The sequence below is a fragment of the Argopecten irradians genome, chromosome 6 (genome assembly GCF_041381155.1).
Source record: "Argopecten irradians isolate NY chromosome 6, Ai_NY, whole genome shotgun sequence".
NCBI lineage: Eukaryota > Metazoa > Mollusca > Bivalvia > Pectinida > Pectinidae > Argopecten > Argopecten irradians.
The window spans coordinates 13,451,169-13,473,132 of NC_091139.1; the positions used below are offsets into that span (position 1 = coordinate 13,451,169).

The 21,964-nt window shown below is 35.7% G+C and overlaps 1 protein-coding gene across 3 annotated transcripts in view; it reads right to left on the reverse strand.

Moving 5' to 3' along the window:
• LOC138325039 (lethal(3)malignant brain tumor-like protein 3) overlaps positions 1-21,964 on the reverse strand; it is a 38,877-nt gene that overhangs the window by 8,063 nt on the left and 8,850 nt on the right. For all 3 annotated transcript variants that reach the window (XM_069270395.1, XM_069270393.1, XM_069270394.1), the window contains 11 exons: positions 16,788-16,990; positions 14,779-16,401; positions 13,873-14,020; positions 13,283-13,418; positions 5,738-5,871; positions 5,243-5,325; positions 1,993-2,227; positions 1,642-1,736; positions 1,152-1,380; positions 670-752; positions 128-353 (listed from right to left, as the gene is read on the reverse strand). In XM_069270395.1, coding sequence (XP_069126496.1) covers positions 128-353; positions 670-752; positions 1,152-1,380; positions 1,642-1,736; positions 1,993-2,227; positions 5,243-5,325; positions 5,738-5,871; positions 13,283-13,418; positions 13,873-14,020; positions 14,779-16,401; positions 16,788-16,990 — 3,195 coding nt within the window. The remainder of the gene's footprint in view (positions 1-127; positions 354-669; positions 753-1,151; positions 1,381-1,641; positions 1,737-1,992; positions 2,228-5,242; positions 5,326-5,737; positions 5,872-13,282; positions 13,419-13,872; positions 14,021-14,778; positions 16,402-16,787; positions 16,991-21,964) is intronic.

Below are 21,964 nucleotides of genomic sequence, written 5' to 3' on the forward strand. Positions count from 1 at the left end.
AAATACAGGAAAGTTGATTGCATGCAGAAAAAAATGTAAAGTTTACGGTAATAATTCTGAAAACTGAATGAAACACACCAACTTGGGTAAAGAGAGAGTTTTTATTTCGATAGGGTTGTCAACGTACTTATTGGAGGAGTGAGAGGGTGGCCAGTCTTGCTGCACCAGCCTGGAGGGTGAATATCTGTACAGTCATCGTCCAGCCAGTAATCAAAGGTATCCGCCCAACCATCAAAGTGGATCTTAATCAGATGGCTATCCACTTCACTAACAGTTGCTACACGAATGAGCAGCGAGTTCCGTTTGTCTACCACTTCTAGTTTCATCCCAACCTTAAAACCTAGGGCTGCTCTCTGAAACATCACAAAAGGTTTCACACATTAACCTACACAGAGATGTTAAACTGATAAAGACGTAGAAACATATCATGGGTACACATACAATATCATAGCTAAGAACAGCAGTGGTAGAGGAGCGCCCAAAGGACAAAGGAAAAATAGTCTTTATAGCCAGGTGATCATCATACACACATTGTGTTGGAATTGACCATTTGGGACTCCATGAAAGTGGTCTTATTTGTCAGTTGGTGTTTATACAGAGGTAATCACTCTGGCAGGTTTGACTGTACTGAGAGCTGTCTATCCAGAGAGATCCGTTAGAATTACTTACAGGTTTGAATGCTCTAGCAGGCACTGCTACAGACTTGGTTTGGGCTAAGTAACTCTCCCATGTAAAATCGGTCTCCTTCCAATCTGAATAAAACAAAACATTCACTGTTAACAAAACAGTAGCATTCGCTTAGGTATTGTATAATTACTGAATGGTTTAAAGGGAGATAAATCCAGTAATATTGGCAGAATTATTAGATATTCAATAAATGACCAAAATAATTTTCTGGATTTATAACTTTGATAAACTAGACATGTCTGTCATACACCAATGCCTCCAAAAAGCATGATGGGACATGACAGGACAGCACTGTGTGCTCCCTGATTCATAGCAGGGACATTCAAAGTTTAATTATCTTTGTCAAGAGATTCAGACGGGTGTTTTTCCAATTATAGGCTACCAAACATAATCACTAAAGGACTTGAGGATTCAAATGGCAAAATGACATATGGTCTTAAGGTAAGATGTGAAGAGGTACAAACCACAGGGAAGAGAGAGTTGTGTGTTGTTTTCGTGACACCAGCCGACCGGGTGAATGTCTGGAGAGGCGACATCACACCAGTAGTCGTACGTATCCTCCCAGCCATCAAAGTGTACCAGTATCTTGTCACCAAGTGTGTCCGCCACGGTAGATACACATATTAGGTTGTTGTTTTTCTTATCCACAGCCTCAAGCTTACAGCCCACTCGGAATGCATTAGGGGTCACATTCTATATCAAAGAAATGTTTTATTTATAATGTGCCTAGATATAACACTACTTCTAAACAAGGCAATATCTCAGTAAGACCTTTTTGCTATTTTTAAGTCATTGCATAAATATTATTACATCACATAAAAAAACAAACTTCTTCACCATAACAGCATGATGGCCTAATGAATGATGAGACAACACACTGGCCTTGCTGCCCTCTGTAAGAGCGAGTTTTTTTGTACTCAGTAAAGTACAGTGTAGAATAAAAGTATGGTTTACCTGAGTGGGTTGGTTTTGAAATAGATGTTTCGGAGCTGGTACGGCTTTAGCCATCTTCAAGTACTCTGGCCAGCTGAAGTTTTCTGCCGTAAAACCTGTTAAACATTTACACATTTTAGTTATCATTACAGGATCTGTCTTTTTAATTTCTTTGGTTTTACAGTAATTTTTAATTCCAAACAGATTTGCCTCAAACAATCTATTCAGTGAAAATAGAATAAGCATAATTTGACATTTGCATTTCTAATAAATTAACTGAATTAGTAAAGGGAGATAAATCCTAATGACTCCATTAACTAGAGGTGGACAAGTTCTATGATCTGTGACATGCGGATAACTGAATTTCCTCACCTTTTGGGGGTTGTAAGATTCTTTCATTTTTATCACAGAATCCGACTGGAAATATCCAAGCTGAATCAGCATTGGCCCAGAAATCATAGCACTCGGAGTAGCCGTCAAAGTGTAGTCGCAGACGGTAGCCACGGATCTCAGCCACACTCAGTACACAGAACAGTGACTGATGCTTAGGGTCAATTCCTTCCAGCTTCATACCGACTTTAAACCCGATACGATTCTGTGGGAATGCCTGAAAAAAGGAAATCTTATCTTATTACCAACAGTGGAAAACATATTGTTTATATTTCACCCAAACTTATATAGAATGTACATTGGGTTGCACATCAAGAAATCCTATAATCTTATAAGTTTCTGTTAGTCCAGTAAAAAAATGAAAAATAGAAGCCAAACCTCCAAATAATTGCAACAGAATTTGTTTTCTGCTTTTTGGGTTGGAGGATCTTAGTATTTTACCATGAAAAAAGTCGCCAAAAATCACATGTTCGGAAAGTCGTTTTTTGAACACCCGAAAAATAAGAAAATATAAAGAAATCACACTTTTGACCACTTTTAAAGTACAATATCTGCTATTTTTGCAATACTTGAAATATGAAATCGGGTATATAGTAAGACAAACTTTAGGTAAGTACAAATAAGTTGAAATGATACAATAATTTCAGCCAATCCAAGAAATAAAGAAGGATGAAAACGGCTCAAAACCTTTGAATTTAGCTAGCAATACCGTTTTTGTTCTTTTTAGATGCAAACATTTATAAAATCTTACCCTGAACAATATCAGTTAATGTTTTATGTCTTAAAGGATTACCTTTTCTTTGATATTAAAGCATAATCGATAATACATTAGCTAGAAAAAACTAAATATTAACCCGTCAAGTTGACTGATCGTGCCAATTTGAAGTGTTTTTATACTTAGATTTTTGGCAAAACTCCCATTTTGGTAGTTAATATATCGGAAAATAAAAAAGCAAAAGCTTCCAAATATGTTTTATCCTTTTTTTTCATATTTTGTACTTGTTATTTTGATCATTTATTGTAAAAACGGTATAAATATGCACATCTTATTTAGTTAGTTTTGAAACCCAAAAATAAGAAAATAGTCGCATAAAAAAATCAACATGTTCGGAAAGTTCGTTTTTTGAACACACCCAAAAATAAGAAAATATAAAGAAATCACACTTTTGACCACTTTTAAAGTACAATATCTGCTATTTTTGCAATACTTGAAATATGAAATCGGGTATATAGTAAGACAAACTTTAGGTTAGTACAAATAAGTTGAAATGATACAATAATTTCAGCCAATCCAAGAAATAAAGAAGGATGAAAATGGCTCAAAACCTTTGAATTTAGCTAGCAATCCCGTTTTTGTTCTTTTTAGATGCAAACATTTATAAAATCTTATCCTGAACAATATCAGTTAATGTTTTATGTCTTAAAGGATTACCTTTTCTTTGATATTAAAGCATAATCGATAATACATTAGTTAGAAAACACTAAATATTAACCCGTCAAGTTGACTGATTGTGCCAATTTGAAGTGTTTTTATACTAAGATTTTTGGCAAAACTCCCATTTTGGTAGTTAATATTTCAGAAAATAAAAAAGCAAAATCTTCCAAATATGTTTTATTCTTTTTTGTATATTTTGTACTTGTTATTTTGATCATTTATTGTAAAAACGGTATAAATATGCACATCTTATTTAGTAGTAAAAACTTCCTCACACGTTAATTTGGCTGAATACCAAAATATGTCGAAGTCCATAGATTTGCAATACAAAAATCTAAATTTTTCGAATATGCTTTATTCGTTTGTCATAAAATTTTGCCAGTAAATGAATCAGAACTGTGATGATTTTCAGCTATAAAATTGAAATTGAACTTTTATTTTATCCTTTTATCTCATCGAAATTTATGTAACACCCATCTGGTTCCATTATGGAAAAATGAAAAACTGGACTATTCAAATATTTGATCAAAAAGAAACTTCACTTTCACTTTATAAAGAACGTTCCATTATGGTGCAAATACTGCCAAAGGATTTTGCAATCTGATAAGTCACAAAATAGATATTCACATTTTTGATATTTCAACTTAAGGACTTAGCCATAATAAGTTTAGTCAAATTGGCACTAAATGAGGATTTGATCAACCTCACGTCTTTTATTTTTGGGAATATCTTTATACAGTTGTCTCTTTTAGGTGAGTATAGCCTACATAGAATCTGAATTAATAACTATCTAAACACTTGAGACCGTACTTACTGAATAATTCTTGAATAAAAAAGACATATTATTCAATTTGGACTTGAACATATCCTTGGAAAAGGCCAAAAGACCAACTTTGAGCAACCATGTTATCTCAGGTAGTGAAAGTAAAATATTTTACTTTTAAAGCCTTTAATCAACAAGTTTTATTTAAAAAGATTCCACCAAAATGAGTATCAATGGTATTGTTGATAATAACAATTTTTTATCTTAACAATCCAACAAAAGCATATTTGGCTGTTACAAGGACATAATTATGCAATTTTCATGGTGTCATACTTTTTCCCTGTGTTGATTTCAACTTAGGTTTTTGGCAATCTGTGCTGTCCTTATAACGTTCTTGCCATACAGTAATTTTCTAGTATCTCATGATAACCATGTAAGTTTATATTTGGCTACAAAGTTGGCAAATTATGCAAATATCCCTATTTTTCTGATTTTTTGGGGATCAAGAAAAACACTTTCCCAAATTTTTACTTGTGGCGACTTTTTTTCTTGTATAAAACAAAGTCAGATCTGTATGAAAAACAAAGAAAAAATTTTGTTGCAATTATTTTGGGGTAACACCCTATCTTTACTGGACTATGAGGGAAAAGCTGGCAACTGTGCAAATAACATTGTCTATATTTCCTCTTCACTTGAAGGTGTATTGGGTCACACATCAATAAATTCTCACCACCAATTCAATATGTCCAGAGTTTACATTTAGCATTGCACAACTCTAACCATTGAATATAAAACTTTTCTGGAAAATGTTACCGATTTGGACTGTCAATCTTTCTGATGTTAAATATCCTCATTGTATTTTTATTTGGAAAGCTGAGCGAACAAGATGACATTGGCCTGATTTGGAATATCTTTCATTACATGAAAAGTTTCTCAATATGACACGTGAAACATGTTTTGCACCTAAGTGTTCCTTTCTTGGTGTAAGGGAGACAACTCTTGCAATATCATTGACAGCATAAAACTATTATTACCTCTTTAAACAGTCTATCTGGAGCTGCCTCACCACCTTCTTGTTCCAAATAATTCAGCCAAACAAACGCCTTAGATTTCCTTCCTACACAACATGCAACACAAACATTTATTACATATAATATTAAACTCACTTTACTTTGTTGTTTCAGAAGAAAGCATCATTATACAATATTAATAAATTTTGTATTTGGAATATCAACAAAAAACTAATTAGAATATTAACCAAAATTGTGCTCATCCAGAATAATATTCTAAAATCTTTTGATCACACATGTATGCTGTTGTCTGGATATTATGTCTTTGTACACTACAGAGTTATCTGTCCTTGTGGGTAGGTATCAACATTATCATGTATGTAATTAATGTATGAGCTAAACATACATCCTTTTGCCTAATGAATATCATGTTGTGCTCGTAAACACACCAGGTCACAATTAATTTCTACCTACAAGGGCAGATAACTCTGTAATAATTGTAATATATTAGGTACTTACCTGTAGCTAATCCTTTTGGATAGACTTCATCCTCACCCTGACCTCCCTTCATCAACAACAGCTTTCGCTTCTTTTTCTTCATCCCAAGCACCATTTTAGACATAACATTCTTCTTAACTCCTTTGCCATTTTTTCTGAAAAGTTTTACAGCATTATACATAAATGAATGAGTTAATGAGAGAAAATGACAAGTTTTATTGTTGAGGAAAAACTGAGTTAAGTATTGATATAAAAATAAAATACCAGGGTATGATACTGCAGTGTAGTTACAGAACTGCCACCAGTGGACAACTAAAACCTCCCGCTGCACAAATTTAGTAAGAACTCCATTAATAGGGCACTTTGTAGAATCCTATATAGTTTACTCAACTCCCTCTCATGTCAGCGTTCTGTGTACCAAATTTTCTCAAAAGCTGTCAAGTAGTTTAGGAGTTCCCAGACAAAGTTGTGTCTACAGGCAGACAGACGGATAATCCAATTCCAGCATATTCCCCCCTTAACTTTATTGCAGGTGTTATGTATGACACTAAATACATGTAGTTATGAGATAAGGGAGATAACTCCTATAGTTTTTTTTATCAATACATCCTATGAAGGTCATATCATTGATTTAGGTTATAGAACTTTCTAGAATATAATCATGTATAAACAAATATGTTTGTAAACATGTTGATTTTAAGTAGATATCTAGAATGATCTATTTCCAGAAAGTTATGTGTGTTTACTTGTTTACTGTTTTTAGTTAGATATTTCTAGAAGTAGGAGGTTCTCCAATATTCTTGAATTACGGTTTAGCTATATATACTCCAGCTGCCCAAGGCTAATCAGAACTGTAATGAGACCTGTAATAAGACATATCAAGAATTGTACAGCGCCATATAAGATTCTATTGGGAGAGCTATTGTGACTTTATCTGTGGATTATTACAACACTTTGTGTGGATTTATTCATATTGCCTGGAACTTTACAAATCATCTGTGGACATTCAATTTTCCTTGTGGATTTGTGATTATTGTTAATTTGAAACCTGGAAGGATCAAGGATTATACCAGGACATTCGCATACAGATAAGTAACACTTTAAATCATCGTACTAGTCTTGTACCACCACCAATTACTTTAGATATCGTAAACCATCTCTGTATAATATTGTATATATAATTAAATTTGTGTTTTGAATTTAGCTGCTGGTTTCTCCTTTCTGTTATTCGTTCATGTGACAGAAATTGGGGGCTCGTCCGGGATCGATATTCAATTTGTGAAATCTAACTTTGAAAAATTAATTAAGAAATTTTCAAAATTTGTGTACAAACTTTGAGTTTACATTTGAAACCAACAGCTAGATAAATATGACTTCTATGCAGGTAGAACAGTTTGTTAAAGCGCCATCCCTGGAAGTTCTTTTGCAAGTTAGTAAGAAGGATTTACTATTATTGGGTAAACATTTAGGCCTTACTATCAAAACTAATTTGAGGAAAGCTGAAATTAGGAATGTAATTATAAGATATTTTGTTGACAATGGCAAATTTGACTCTAGTGCATTAGATAGTATAGAGGAAACAGTCACTTCAGAAATCCAAATTAGACAAATGGAACTTGAACATGAAATGAAAATGAAACAAATAGAGAATGAAATGAAAATGAAACAAATAGAGAAAGAAATGAGAGAAAGAGAAATAGAAAAGGAGTTAAGAGAGAAAAAAGAAATAGACAAAGAAAGAGAGTTAAGAGAAAAAGAAATGGAAAGAAAATTAAAAGAAAAAGAGATCGAGAGAGATCAGATGTTAGAACTAGAGAAGCAGAAAATTCAAGCTGAAACAGAACTTAGAATTAAAGAATTAGAGCTAGCTTCTCAAGACGGTTCAAGTAATCCAACTTTTAGGGGTTTACAAGGAAACAGAGGTTTTGATGTCAGTAGAAATATTAGGTTAGTTCCTCCTTTTCAAAGAAAGAAGTTGACAAGTATTTTCTACATTTTGAGAAAATAGCTGATAGTATGACATGGCCTGAAGATAAGCTTACAATGCTTCTTCAGAGTGTCTTGATTGGTAAAGCTAGAGACATTTATTCTTCTTTATCTGTTGATGATATTTCAAATTACCAAGTAGTCAAGAAAGCTATTTTGAAAGCTTATGAGTTAGTTCCTGAGGCTTACCGCCAGAAATTTCGAAACTCGAGAAAGAGAGATGAACAAACTCATGTAGAATTTGCCAGAGAAAAGGAACAATTATTTAATAGGTGGTGTGATTCTAAAGAAATTGATGAGGATTTCGGTAAATTGAGGCAATTATTGTTGATAGAGGAGTTTTAAACGTTGTGTCCACTCAAACATAAAAACTCATTTAGATGAGAGAAAAGTTGAAACACTTAGTGAAGCAGCTACAATGGCTGATGATTACGCTCTCACCCACAAAGGCTCATTTGTTAAAAACAGTTCTCAAGACAAAAACAGTACCACAGGTACTAGTAAATTTGGTCAGCCTAGGAACCCAACCTTTAGTGGCCCTTCCAACGACAAACCTAAATTAGGTGATAAAACTAAGTCTGCTTCTAAAACAGATGATAGGGTAGGTGTGGGGTCTCCTTCTGGTCCTGTTTGTAATTACTGCAAGAAAGTAGGGCATACTATGTCTGAATGTTATTCTCTCCAGCGTAAGGAGCAAAGGCGTAAACAGTCAGTTCCTTCTGTGTTAGCTATGTCAAAGCCTAGTCAGAAACTTAGTGATATTGTGGAAGATTCTAAAGTGTCTGTTGAGATTAAGAGCTCAGAGTCTGATAGTGTCTTGGAGAAGTACTCTCCCTTCATTTCTGAAGGTTTTGTTTCACTTACTAGTGATATTACCAACTTGAAACCTGTGAAGATTTTGCGAGATACTGGGGCTTCTCATTCTTTGATATTAGATGGCGTAGTGCCTTTGTCTGAGGAGACCTCATCTGGTAGTAGTGTTTTGCTTCAAGGTGTAGAGTTAGGTTTTGTTAATGTGCCTCTCCATTGTGTTTATTTAAAGTCAGACTTGGTTACTGGGCCTGTCACCATTGGTGTTAGACCGGAACTTCCGATAGAGGGCGTGTCGCTCATTTTAGGCAATGACTTGGCTGGAGAGAAAGTTAGGGTAGATCCCTTAGTGTCCAGTATTCCAGATAAAACAGATGATGCTGAGACTATTCAACAGGAATTTCCTGGTATTTTCCCTTCTTGTGCTGTAACTCGTTCAATGAGTAAGAAGGTTTCTGATGTTGCAGTAGTTGAGGATCATTATAGTCCAGGGTTAGGTGACACTTTCTTGGCTCATGATATAGAGGATGTCGGGAGCAAGTGTGATCTTTTGAGCAATCCTGTAGACTTTGATAGTGATAGAGTTGTTCCTAACAAGGGTACTTCTTTGTCTGACATGATGAGCAAATCATCTTTGTCTAGAGAGGAGCTTATAGTAGAACAGGAAAAAGATCCTGAAATCTCCTTACTGTGTAATCGGGCTTTGAGTGAGGAAGAGGCTGAGAAAGTCCCGGTTTGTTACTTCCGTCAGTCAGGTGTGTTGATGCGCAAGTGGCGCCCCCCTGATGTGTCTCCCGAGGAAGACTGGAAGGTTGTCAATCAAATAGTTGTCCCACCGAGGTATAGGCAAGATATTCTGAGTTTGTCTCATGATGTACCTATGGCAGGGCATCTAGGTGTGACCAAGACTTATAACAGGATCTTAGATCACTTCTTTTGGCCCAAGTTGAAACGGGATGTGGCTGATTTTTGTAGGTCTTGTCATACTTGTCAGGTGGTAGGGAAACCTAATCAGAAAATCCCTGTTGCACCTTTGCACCCCATTCCAGCATTTGAGGAACCATTTAGTAGAGTCATTATAGACTGTGTAGGTCCTCTACCCAAAACTAAGTCTGGGAATGAGTATCATTTAACTATTATGTGTGCTTCCACACGCTTTCCTGAAGCCATTCCACTCAGGAATATTAAAGCCCCTAACATAGTCAAGGCTTTGGTTAAATTCTTTACACTGGTTGGTCTTCCAAAAGCTGTCCAATCGGACCAAGGTTCGAATTTCATGTCTGGTATTTTTCAACAAGTCATGTACCAGCTCCAGATCAAGCAGTATAAGTCTAGTGCTTATCATCCAGAGTCTCAGGGTGCTTTAGAACGTTTTCATCAGACATTGAAGAATATGATGAGATCTTATTGTTTTGAAAACAAAAGAGATTGGGACGAAGGTATACACATGTTGTTGTTTGGCGTTAGAGAATCTGTACAAGAATCTCTTGGCTTTAGTCCCTTTGAACTTGTGTTTGGACATACTGTACATGGTCCTTTGAAAATTTTGAAAGACAAAATTTTGGACGAAGATTCTAAAGTGAATCTCTTAGAGTATGTGTCTAACTTTAAGCAAAGGTTGACAAGGGCATGTGAACTGGCAAAAGAAAATTTGGCCGTTACTCAAACCAAAATGAAAACATGGTATGATAAAGTGCCCGTGCAAGAAGTTTTGATCCAGGTGACAAAATTTTGGCTCTATTACCAATACCGGGTCAGCCTTTGCAAGCTAGATATTTTGGACCTTATGTTGTTGAGAAAAAGGTCGATGATGTTAACTACATTGTACAAACTCCAGGGAGGCGCAAGAAAATCAATTATGTCATGTTAATATGCTTAAGAAATATGTAGATAGAGAAGAGAGCAAGACCTCTCAACCTATTGCTACTTTGGCCTCTGTACCATCACAAAGTGAAAGTACAGCTGATATTTGTAAATTAGACTTAGATGGTGGTGTACAAGATGTAGGTTTAGACTGTGGTGTTAAGTTACGGAATTCAGATGTGCTCGCGAACTTGGACAAGAAACTGTGTCATCTATCAGAAAAGGAACGCAATGAACTGAAAGATTTGATACTTGAGTTTAATCATTTGTTTCCGGATACACCAGGCAAAACAGATGCTATCTATCATGACGTGGATGTAGGCGATGCGCCACCTGTCAAGCAACATCCTTACCGTGTCAATCCTTTGAAAGAAGAACACTTAAAGAAAGAAATTCAATACATGTTGGACAATGATATTATTGAACCAAGCAAAAGTGAATGGAGCTCTCCATGTGTTCTGGTACCAAAGCCAGACAAGACATACCGGTTCTGTACTGACTTCAGGAAAGTAAACTCTGTCAGTAAAACAGACTCTTATCCAATTCCAAGGATTGACTCATGTATTGACAAAGTTGGCAAAGCCAAGTACGTAAGCAAGTTTGACCTGTTGAAAGGATATTGGCAGGTGCCATTAACAGAAAGAGCTAAAGAAGTGTCGGCATTTGTAACCTCACAAGGTTTGTACCAGTACAAAGTTATGCCGTTTGGTATGAAGAATGCCCCGGCAACATTTCAACGTCTTCTTAACAGCGTGATATCAGACCTGGAAGGCTGTGGTGGATACATCGATGACGTCATCAACTACCACGACACGTGGGAAGACCATCTACGCGGGATTCGTGAATTCTTCGAAAGACTCACTACCATGAAATTGACTGTAAACTTATTGAAATGTGAATTTTGTCATGCAACTGTTGAATTTTTAGGCCATGTTGTAGGACAGGGGCAGGTTAAACCTGTTCAGGCCAAAGTAGAATCAATTATAGATTTTCCAGCTCCTGGAGGCAAGAGAGAGCTGATGAGGTTTCTTGGTATGGCTGGATACTACAGAAAATTTTGTCAAAATTTCTCTGTTATAGCAGCTCCACTTACTGCTTTGTTAAAGAAAAATGTCAAATTTGTCTGGTCAGACGAATGTAAGTCTGCCTTTGAGAAATTGAAAGCCATACTATCAAGCTCACCAGTTCTGACTGCTCCAGATTTTAATAAACAGTTTAAACTGTTTGTTGACGCCAGCGATGTAGGTGTTGGTGCTGTTTTGATGCAAGAAGGTACTGAACAAATTGACCATCCAATTTGTTATTTCTCGAAAAAGTTTGACAAACACCAGAGATATTATTCCACCATTGAGAAAGAATGTTTAGCATTGATTTTGGCCTTAAACCAATTTGATGTGTATCTATGCACTACAGTTGTGCCTGTGTTGGTCTTCACCGACCACAACCTTTTGACATTCATTGGGAAAATGAAAAACAAAAATCAAAGAATTCTCAGGTGGAGTTTGACTTTGCAAGAGTACAATCTTGACATCAAACATATCAAAGGGAAAGACAATATTCTAGCTGATGCTTTATCAAGGATTTAAATATTACTTGATATGTCAAGAAAGTTTCCTTTTCAAGAAAACTTTCTTTTCTTTAAGGAGGGGTGTGTTATGTATGACACTGAATACATGTAGTTATGAGATAAGGGAGATAACTCCTATAGTTTTTTTTATCAATACATCCTATGAAGGTCATATCATTGATTTAGGTTATAGAACTTTCTAGAATATAATCATGTATAAACAAATATGTTTGTAAACATGTTGATTTTAAGTAGATATCTAGAATGATCTATTTCCAGAAAGTTATGTGTGTTTACTTGTTTACTGTTTTTAGTTAGATATTTCTAGTAGTAGGAGGTTCTCCAATATTCTTGAATTACGGTTTAGCTATATATACTCCAGCTGCCCAAGGCTAATCAGAACTGTAATGAGACCTGTAATAAGACATATCAAGAATTGTACAGCGCCATATAAGATTCTATTGGGAGAGCTATTGTGACTTTATCTGTGGATTATTACAACACTTTGTGTGGATTTATTCATATTGCCTGGAACTTTACAAATCATCTGTGGACATTCAATTTTCCTTGTGGATTTGTGATTATTGTTAATTTGAAACCTGGAAGGATCAAGGATTGTACCAGGACATTCGCATACAGATAAGTAACACTTTAAATCATCGTACTAGTCTTGTACCACCACCAATTACTTTAGATATCGTAAACCATCTCTGTATAATATTGTATATATAATTAAATTGTGTTTTGAATTTAGCTGCTGGTTTCTCCTTTCTGTTATTCGTTCATGTAACACAGGGGGTATAATTAAGTATTAATTACATAAACAAAATACAAATTACAGTCCAATGTAGTGTAGAAAGTAGACGCAGCTAGAGCACAAGTCAAAACGTACAAGTCAAAGAATGTTTTTTGGCATGAACAAATACCAGGTATACTATTTTGAAATCAGTTGTATTGAAATACTGCTTAATTTGAAACTATTTTAATCCATGTTAACATATATCCATTGTCTTTAACCTTGGTTATATTAAAATTTTGATAATTTGAATTTAAATCATTCCCCAACAACCTCAATATAACCAGGTTCCACTGTAGCCAGTGCTTTTCATAGTGATGATTTTTTGCAATTTTATGAAAAATTGTTATGATTATAAAATTTAAATCAAGATATATTTAATCATGTTCTCTTGTAGCTAGATTGCGGTTATTTTGATTTGCTTAAATTCTGTTTTTGTTTCAAGACAAACTCATGAACTTTTTTACCTGCAAAAATAACTGGCTATAAGGACCCTGTATAATTTTGAATACATCATTTTTCATAGTTAATAATACTGCCATACTTGGATTCGTATGCCTCCATACAGGCCTCAGAGCAAATGTCACCAGAGTTTCCCAGAAATTCACTTCGGAATCCATACTCGCCACAGTTAGTACAACAACACACGTCGTCCTTATCTCCATCAGTAGCAGATTTATCTGTGAAAAGATGTCAAATCATAAAATTTTACATTTCAATTTGTTCACTTTCTGTCACAAATTAGCAATTTTGACAACATTAGTTATGCAGTATATTTCAACAGTTCATTTCTTGATGCGAAATCACTATCAATTAACAAAGCAAAATATACCAGTAAGTAATTCTCCAAACAAGGTTGGGCACATATTGATTTGTTTCTCCTATTGTTTCTCATTTCTTATTCATGGCTGCCATTCCCTAGTGAGAGTGGTCTGTAATTGGTCAGAAATTAGTTTTTGTCTAATCTCTGCAGAAATTGGTATATACAGGGATTTTGGGGGATGGCGAAAGAAATGGTATAATTATAACTACAGGGGCATTTGGTGGTGGTGGTGCGGGACTTCTTCTGCAATAGTCACCCATTACAATTAGGAAACGTTCACATTGCTAACATTGTTAGCTGTTACACCCTACCTTCTGTTTTGATTTCAAATGAATTCAATAATTTCTTGTCGCCTGATTGGTCCATGGTTTGTTCCGACTCACTACTGGTATTCAAAGCTTCTGGACATTCAAGATCTTCTGTGACAACTTCAAGCACGCCAAACTCATTCATCTTAAACTGCACAAAAACATAATGCATGAAATTAATGAAGAAAGGATAAGAAATTTTAGGGAGTTAAGCTACATAAGTATAATCATTCTAGCATCATAAACAATTTTTCTTGTTGTATCACAGATGTTGAGATATTAAAGAAATTGGCAATGTTCATTTGTCTACATGTACATATTGCTTCTATTTTGCTATTTTGTCATCTTCAACATCAATGTTTATACATTATTTTGTATAAATAACATAAAGAAAAATCAAACATTAATTCATGATTAGTCATTTAATGTTCAAAGTAAATTAAATTAAATTAAATTTTTAAAGATGCTCCACCGCTGATAAATGGTATTTTTTCACTATCAAAAACAAGAGCAGGCAATTTAGTATTTTTCTTCAGTTACAAAAGTTACTTATTTTACACCATTACCACCATTGAAAAGTTAGAGCTTCTAATTTTACTTCAAGTTCAAAATATGAAAAATAATTAATTGCATCCTGAAAAAATTCCGTGGCACTATATCCAATATGGAATGAAGTAATGATTGCGCACTCACCAAAGGCGAAATAAGTTATTTTATGTTATTTTTTTGTGTTAATTAGGCATATATATACACGATTAAACACCAAATATTGTTCAAGTGATGAACACCATTTATGCTCTGTCAGCGGTGGAGCATCTTTAATTCAAACTTAATTATTTTTTCGTAATTTTATGATAAGCTACCCTGTATGACCCATGAAATCTCTGTGTTAATATAATTAACACTAACCTTGAGATTGCTGCCTTCAAGAGATGCCACCCCATTTTCCCATTGCATGGAATCCATGACATCAAAGTCTGTAGCTGGTGTGGGTTCTGTAGGCTCTGAACTTGGTTCCTCAGACTTGATAGTTCCAGACAAACTTGATACCTCAGCCTTAGGACTAGCAGGTTCCTTTACCTCTGAGACTACCTGAGACTCAGGTGTCTGATCCACCTCCATGGGTGATAGTCTAGATTCTGAGGAGTCTGCCTCCCCCACTTCTACTTTCACTTTGGTCAGAGAAATCTCGTCGGATTGTTTTGGAGCCGACTCAGAAGTTGTGTGGGTCGAGTTGACCTCAGTAGCTACTGATTCTTTAGATTTCAGACTTATGTCTTGTGATGACTTAATAGCATCACTGGGATTATTGTTTTCATTGTTTATCACAGATTTAGACTCTACATTTAAGGTGTTGGATTTCTCCTCCTTGGGTTTGGTGTCCTCGCCCACAGATGTCTGAGGATTACTAACAAGGTTGTCTTTGGGAGTTGTTTCCCCTGTACAGACTGTACTGGGACTAGTAATGGGTGTCTGTGGGTTTGGCACACTTTCACTGGATTTATCTACTATATCTTCATTAGACTTGGAATGTTTCACACTAGAGCTACACTCTGAATTCTCATCCTCCATTTTTTTGACCTGAATGTTTTCTCCTTTGTTGTTGCTGGTCTCACTATTCGATGTTTGGTCATTGTTAGTCTGCGCTTCACTGGTCACCGCAGTCTGTTTCACGGCTGTAGTGGTGGTCACTCCTGAGGGAACACTTTGCACTGGTGTAGACTTTGTGGAGGGAACTACATTTATTGTGGTTACGATAGGAATGGATGCCGACGTGCATACAGGGATAGTAACCAGGGGTGGTAATGACGTTGCTAAGGCAACAGTTGTTGGAGTAGTTACCAATGCAGCGGTCCTTATTGGTGAGGCTGCTGTAACTAAAGGAATAGTCGTTGGCGTGGTTACCATGTTGCCAGTCCGTACTGGAGACGGTGCAGTGACCATGACAACAGCACCTGTCTGTGACTTGGTCAGTGATGTGACTGGAAGTTTGTTTGAGGCAGATGTTAATTGTAAGGTGGAAACATTTGTTGTCATCTGTACCGATTGACTCCCGGCAGCCATCTGGACAGCCTGACTACTGGCGTTCATTTGTATAGCTTGACTATAAGTAGGCAGTCGGGGAGGGGGCTGGGACACCAGAGCTATCGGTTTACCTCCGGGAATCATCTTTCCTTGCTGTGCAGCATTTTGAATCGCAAACACATTGGGTGTTCCGACCTTGAGCTCCTGACCTTTGGCACCAATGAGAGGTTTGACAGTCCAGGCCTGTTGTAAAGGAACGCCGCCGGCTTTGCTTCCCTGCTGGATCTGATTGGACACAAATATCTGACCTTTGTTGTTCTGTAACAGTTGCTGGACAGGGGCACCTTTCCCAGGCCGGACCTGTAAATTGGGTGGGCTGATTTTGTTTACCATCTGTGGGGTGAACTTCTGTTGTACTGTGATGGCACCAGGTGGAAGAGCTTGAGCCATGATTCCTTGTGGGAACTGGGACAAAGTCACTTGGGTCATAGCTACCTGTCCAGGTACCTGAAAACATTATACACATCATTAGACATCAGCAGCACTACCTATCATGGTCAACTTCTACAAATAGTGTGTGTAACTAATGAGAAGTTTGTAATTTTGACTTACATGTAAATATCAAAATAAAATTTGACTAATTCAAATTCTGTGATCTGGTGATATATGTTATACTCATTACTTTATCATTTCATTATTAACTTTTCATGACTTCAATAATGTTCCACGAAATTATGACAAGATATCATTCCTGAGAAAATTATTACAGCTTATTTGTATCAGAATTCTGTCATCATTTTTCAAATGCTCAAAAAATAATTGATACAAGTGTTGAATTCTAACAGTTTGATATATTCTGAAATCAACAGTTTCACAGAACTCTCTTGTCTTACCAGTTTGCCTGCTGCCTGCGCCTGAGACTGAAGCTGTATGTGCTGTGAATGCATCGCTGGACGCATGATAGCCATGCGTGGTTTCATGGTGATGGTTCCGCCCGACTGCTGTACCTGGTTCTGGGCAATGAAGGTCGCGGGGGTCTGGGTCCTCATCTGTGGGACTGAGGTAGGGTTGGGGATCTTCAGTTGTGCCTGTTTGCCTATAGAAACCAAGTGTTAACAATAATTTTATATAGAAACCAAGAGTTACCTTACACTTTTATACAGAAACCAAGTGTTAACTATACTTTATACAGAAAAAAGTGTTACTTTTACTTTTATACAGAAACCAAGTGGTACTTTCACTTTTATACAGAAACCAAGTGTTACTATCACTTTTATACAAAAACCAAGTGGTACTTTCACTTTTATACAGAAACCAAGTGTTACTATCACTTTTATACAAAAACCAAGTGTTACTTTTACTTTTATACAGAAACCAAGTGTTACTTTCACTTTTATACAGAAACCAAGTGTTACTTTCACTTTTATACAGAAACAAAGTGTTACTTTTATACAGAAACCAAGTGTTACTTTTATACAGAAACCAAATGTTACTTTCACTTTTATACAGAAACCAAGTGTTACCTTTACTTTTATACAGAAACCAAGTGGTACTTTCACTATTATACAGAAACCAAGTGTTACCTTTACTTTTATACACAAATTGATTGTTACATTTACTTTTATACAGAAACCAAGTGTTACCTTTACTTTTATACAGAAACCAAGTGTTACCTTTACTTTTATACAGAAACCAAGTGTTACCTTTACTTTTATACAGAAACCAAGTGTTACCTTTACTTTTATACACAAATTGATTGTTACATTTACTTTTATACAGAAACCAAGTGTTACCTTTACTTTTATACACAAACCAAGTGTTACATTTACTTTTATACAGAAACCAAGTGTTACCTTTACTTTTATACACAAATCGAGTGTTACATTTACTTTTATACAGAAACCAAGTGTTACTTTCACTTTTATACAGGAACCAAGAGTTACTTTCATACAGAAACCAAGTGTTACTTTTATACAGAAACCAAGTGTTACCTTTACTTTTATACACAAATTGATTGTTACATTTACTTTTATACAGAAACCAAGCATTACTTTTTCTTTAATTAAAATCAATTTCTATATTCATGTCTTATATAGGGCTGAAACGATTAGTCGAATAATCGGAGGCGATTAGATTAATGAAACTAATCGCTAATAATCAATTAAAGATTTAAGTAATCTTTAATCGTAACATGCATAGCAAGTGCATTGTAAGCTGACAAAACACGTTGACAAATCATATATTTCTGAGGAAGCCATTCCGACTGTAGTTTCACCTCTTTATCTAAACATTTTGAACTTATGTCGCTGTGGAATTAAAGTCATTAATCAATGAGAAAATGGATTGCATGAGAAAGCTTGCAACACGCTGTTCGCCAACTTTCACTAGCCCAATCTTGAACATTTTAATTTTACTATTGCATGTGTTTATCATATAAAAAGAATGTTTTTGGTCATATTCTAATTAAAAATACGAGTTGTTGATTTATTTTATATTTTGTGATCACGGAAATAAAAAAGTTCATTGACGAAAATTTGGTCATGTCACTCCGTGGCGATCCAGATTTGGTTGATTAGTCGTACGTGTGAAGGTCACGTCAAAACAGCGGGTTAGCAGACTGGATTTAAACGATGTTACAGAAGATAATACAGGACCGGAATTCAGCGCTTTTTTGGGATAAGATATATGTTTGTTTTGTCAATAAATCTATTCTTATTTATTGGTGGGCTTATATTATGTAAGGCATGTGCATATCGTACAGTAGGTGTTATTATTAGTTGATACCAAAACATGGCGGACGTTTTCAGTTGCCTTCAATTCAAGTGATTAATCGATTAGTAATCGATTACATGCATGTGACCGAATAATCGAATACCAAAATTACTAATCGTTTCAGCCCTATATAATTATATTGTCTTTTCAAACAATACAAGAGGCCCAGAGGGCCTGTATCGCTCACGTGGTTTGTAATGCCAAGTAATGTTCTGAATACAAGTTCATTGTTTCTTTTCTGAAGGAATTTTAATATTAACCTCTAAATCCCCTATTGAGCCCCATCCCTCCTGCCCCCAGGGGGTCAGAGCCAAAATTTATACAAGTTCTGTTCCCTTTCCCCCAAGGATGTTTGTAGCCAAATTTGGTTACAATTCATGTAGAACTCTATGACTAGTAGCGATTTAAAGGATTTACCTCTATTTCCCCTATTGGGCCCCGCCCCTCCTGCCCCCGGGGGACCAGAACCAAAATTTATACAAGTTCTGTTCCCCTTCTCCCGAGGATGTTTGTGGCCAAATTTGGTTACAATCCATGCAGAACTCTATGACAAGTAGCGATTTATAGGATTTACCTATATTTCCCCTATTGGGCCCGTCCCCTCTTGCCCCTGGGGGATCAGAGCCAAAATTTATACAAGTTCTGTTCCCCTTCCCCCAAGGATGTTTGTGGCCAAATTTGGTTACATTCCATTTAGAACTCTATGACTAGTAGCGATTTAAAGGATTTACCTCTATTTCCCCTATTGGGCCCCGCCCCTCTTGCCCCTGGGGGATCAGAGCCAAAATTTATACAAGTTCTGTTCCCCCTCCCCCAAGGATGTTTGTGGCCAAATTTGGTTACAATCCATGCAGAACTCTATGACAAGTAGCGATTTATAGGATTTACCTCTATTTCCCCTATTGGGCCCGTCCCCTCCTGCCCCGGGGGGTCAGAGCCAAAATTTATACAAGTTCTGTTCCCCCTCCCCCAAGGATGCTTGTGGCCAAATTTGGTTACAATCCATGCAGAACTCTATGACTAGTAGCGATTTAAAGGAAATGTTGACGGACAGACTGACGGACGGACGACGGACGCCGCGCCTTCGGGCCAGGTGAGCTAAAAATTATTTATCAAAACTCCTTCAGTGTCACTTTGAGTATATCAGAGGTCGAAAAGAAAACCCCTTTGAAAATTTTATTTTCATTGATATAGTGATTTCTCTAATAAGTTTGCATACATGGCTAGCAAATATTCCACTGATGACTGAGGAAGTGATAGAGCCTCTTGGGTATGCAAATGTTCAAAAAGGTCTACAAATCCATCAAATGAACCGTGAGATACTAAAAGCTTTCCTAAACTACAACCAAAGACGGCCTATACTGTGTCAGCCCTATATGCTGGGGACAATCAATTTTTACATGGTACTTTGTACATCTGAATATTCTAGAGTAAATATGATGTAATTATTGATCAGGATATTCTCACACATGTAATACATCCTGTGCATGAGACACTCGGGATGGACTGCTTAATATGTATTACTATACCACAACATTATGTAATATAAAGCCCTTACAATACCACAGATATGAGCTAGATTCTAATATCACAATACCACAGATATGAGCTTGACTCTAATGTAAGCCTGTTTATCTTTCCTTCTGTTGATTATTTTTTTTATTGATTATATTAGTTTTATTTCCTTTTTCATTTCTTTATTGATTTATTTTCTGCAAATATTTCCTTTGTGTCTTTGAGTATGCTTTCAAATTTTGTATTGTTTTTGTTGCCTTTTCCCTAATGATATACTGTATTCGCTGTAATTAGCGCCCCTCACCCTATAAGATTCCCTCCCCTTTTCTGGAGAGAGTTGAAGTTTCATAAACACATGCTTTCCAAGGATTTAACAATGTTTTACAACATGTGATGCCTCTAACATCAGCATTGTATCCCATATTACATAAACTTGCGAGTCTTTTACATGTTAATCATGAGATAATAGTCCATCTCATACTAAAGGATAAAAGACATATACATGTTTACTGTAACAGATAAATGTACCACGAGTACAGAAAGATTTATAATATGGCAGATTAATGTTACATTTTGGTTAATTAATAAGCAGCCCCCCAGGGCTCGGTTGTTTTCAAAGGCTGATTAGCTTAATCACATGATTAGAGAAATCTTCATTTCACATTTGTTGTATAACCTGGGATTATATATCTTCATTGAAATCATGAAGTAGGTAAATAATGGGGTTTTTAAGGATCTTATAGAATTTCGAATAATTTGTACTACCATCAATTATTTCATCTTGATTTGAAAATTGTGGTTAAACTGTGATTAACCTGCAGCTGATCACCTTTGAACAACTGGACCCTGGGCGCTTATTACAGCGAATATGGTACCAATTTTTTTCCCTGTTTTTCCCAATAATAATCTGTTACATTTTCCCTGTAATATCTGTTACTATAATAGAAGCAGGAGGAGATTTCGAATTGTTAAGGAACAAAACTTTGATAATTTTTTTTTTGACAGCCAGCATGTAGAATTTGTCAATGGAGTTTGGTATGTGCAGCTTGTTCACTACTGTACATGTACAACTGCTTTTTTTTCACAGGGAATCAAATTTCACTATAATTACAGTGAAGGTTAAATTCCTCTAACTTAATTAGGAATTAAATAGAAAGAATGCAACATAAGATAACTGTGTACATATGCAGCTTATTACCAGAAAATTGACAAAGGGACGAACATTTCTCCCTACGAATAAGCATCAATAAGGAGTACACAAAATTTTCTGTCTGCGTAATTAAACAACTATATTGTCTACAGTACTACAGGTTTTGACCCGTCAACAGGTTTACACAATACACATAAATCAATATTTTAATTCAGACTGTTGCTACACATTTTAACAATAATGCCACAACTGAATTATTAACCAGCTCAGCCTGCAAGATGAACCAGCATCCATCCATACAGAGCAACAGTATTTATAGTAACGATAGAACTGTGAATCTATGAATATATTTTATATATTTTATCATCATAAATTTAATTTCATCTTGGTACATGGCAACATAAATCTATGAATGTATCTAACTTTCATAAGTTAAATTTATTTTGGTAAATAGAACTGTGAATTTATCAATATATTTTATGTATTTTTATATTTCAGATTTTTCTATACAGTGGAACCTCCCGAAACCGATCCTTCTCAAAACCGATCACCTCTTGAAACCGATCACGGATGTGATGTACGGAATGAATTCCTCTTTATTAATAGTAATTAAAACTTCCCAAAACCGATCCC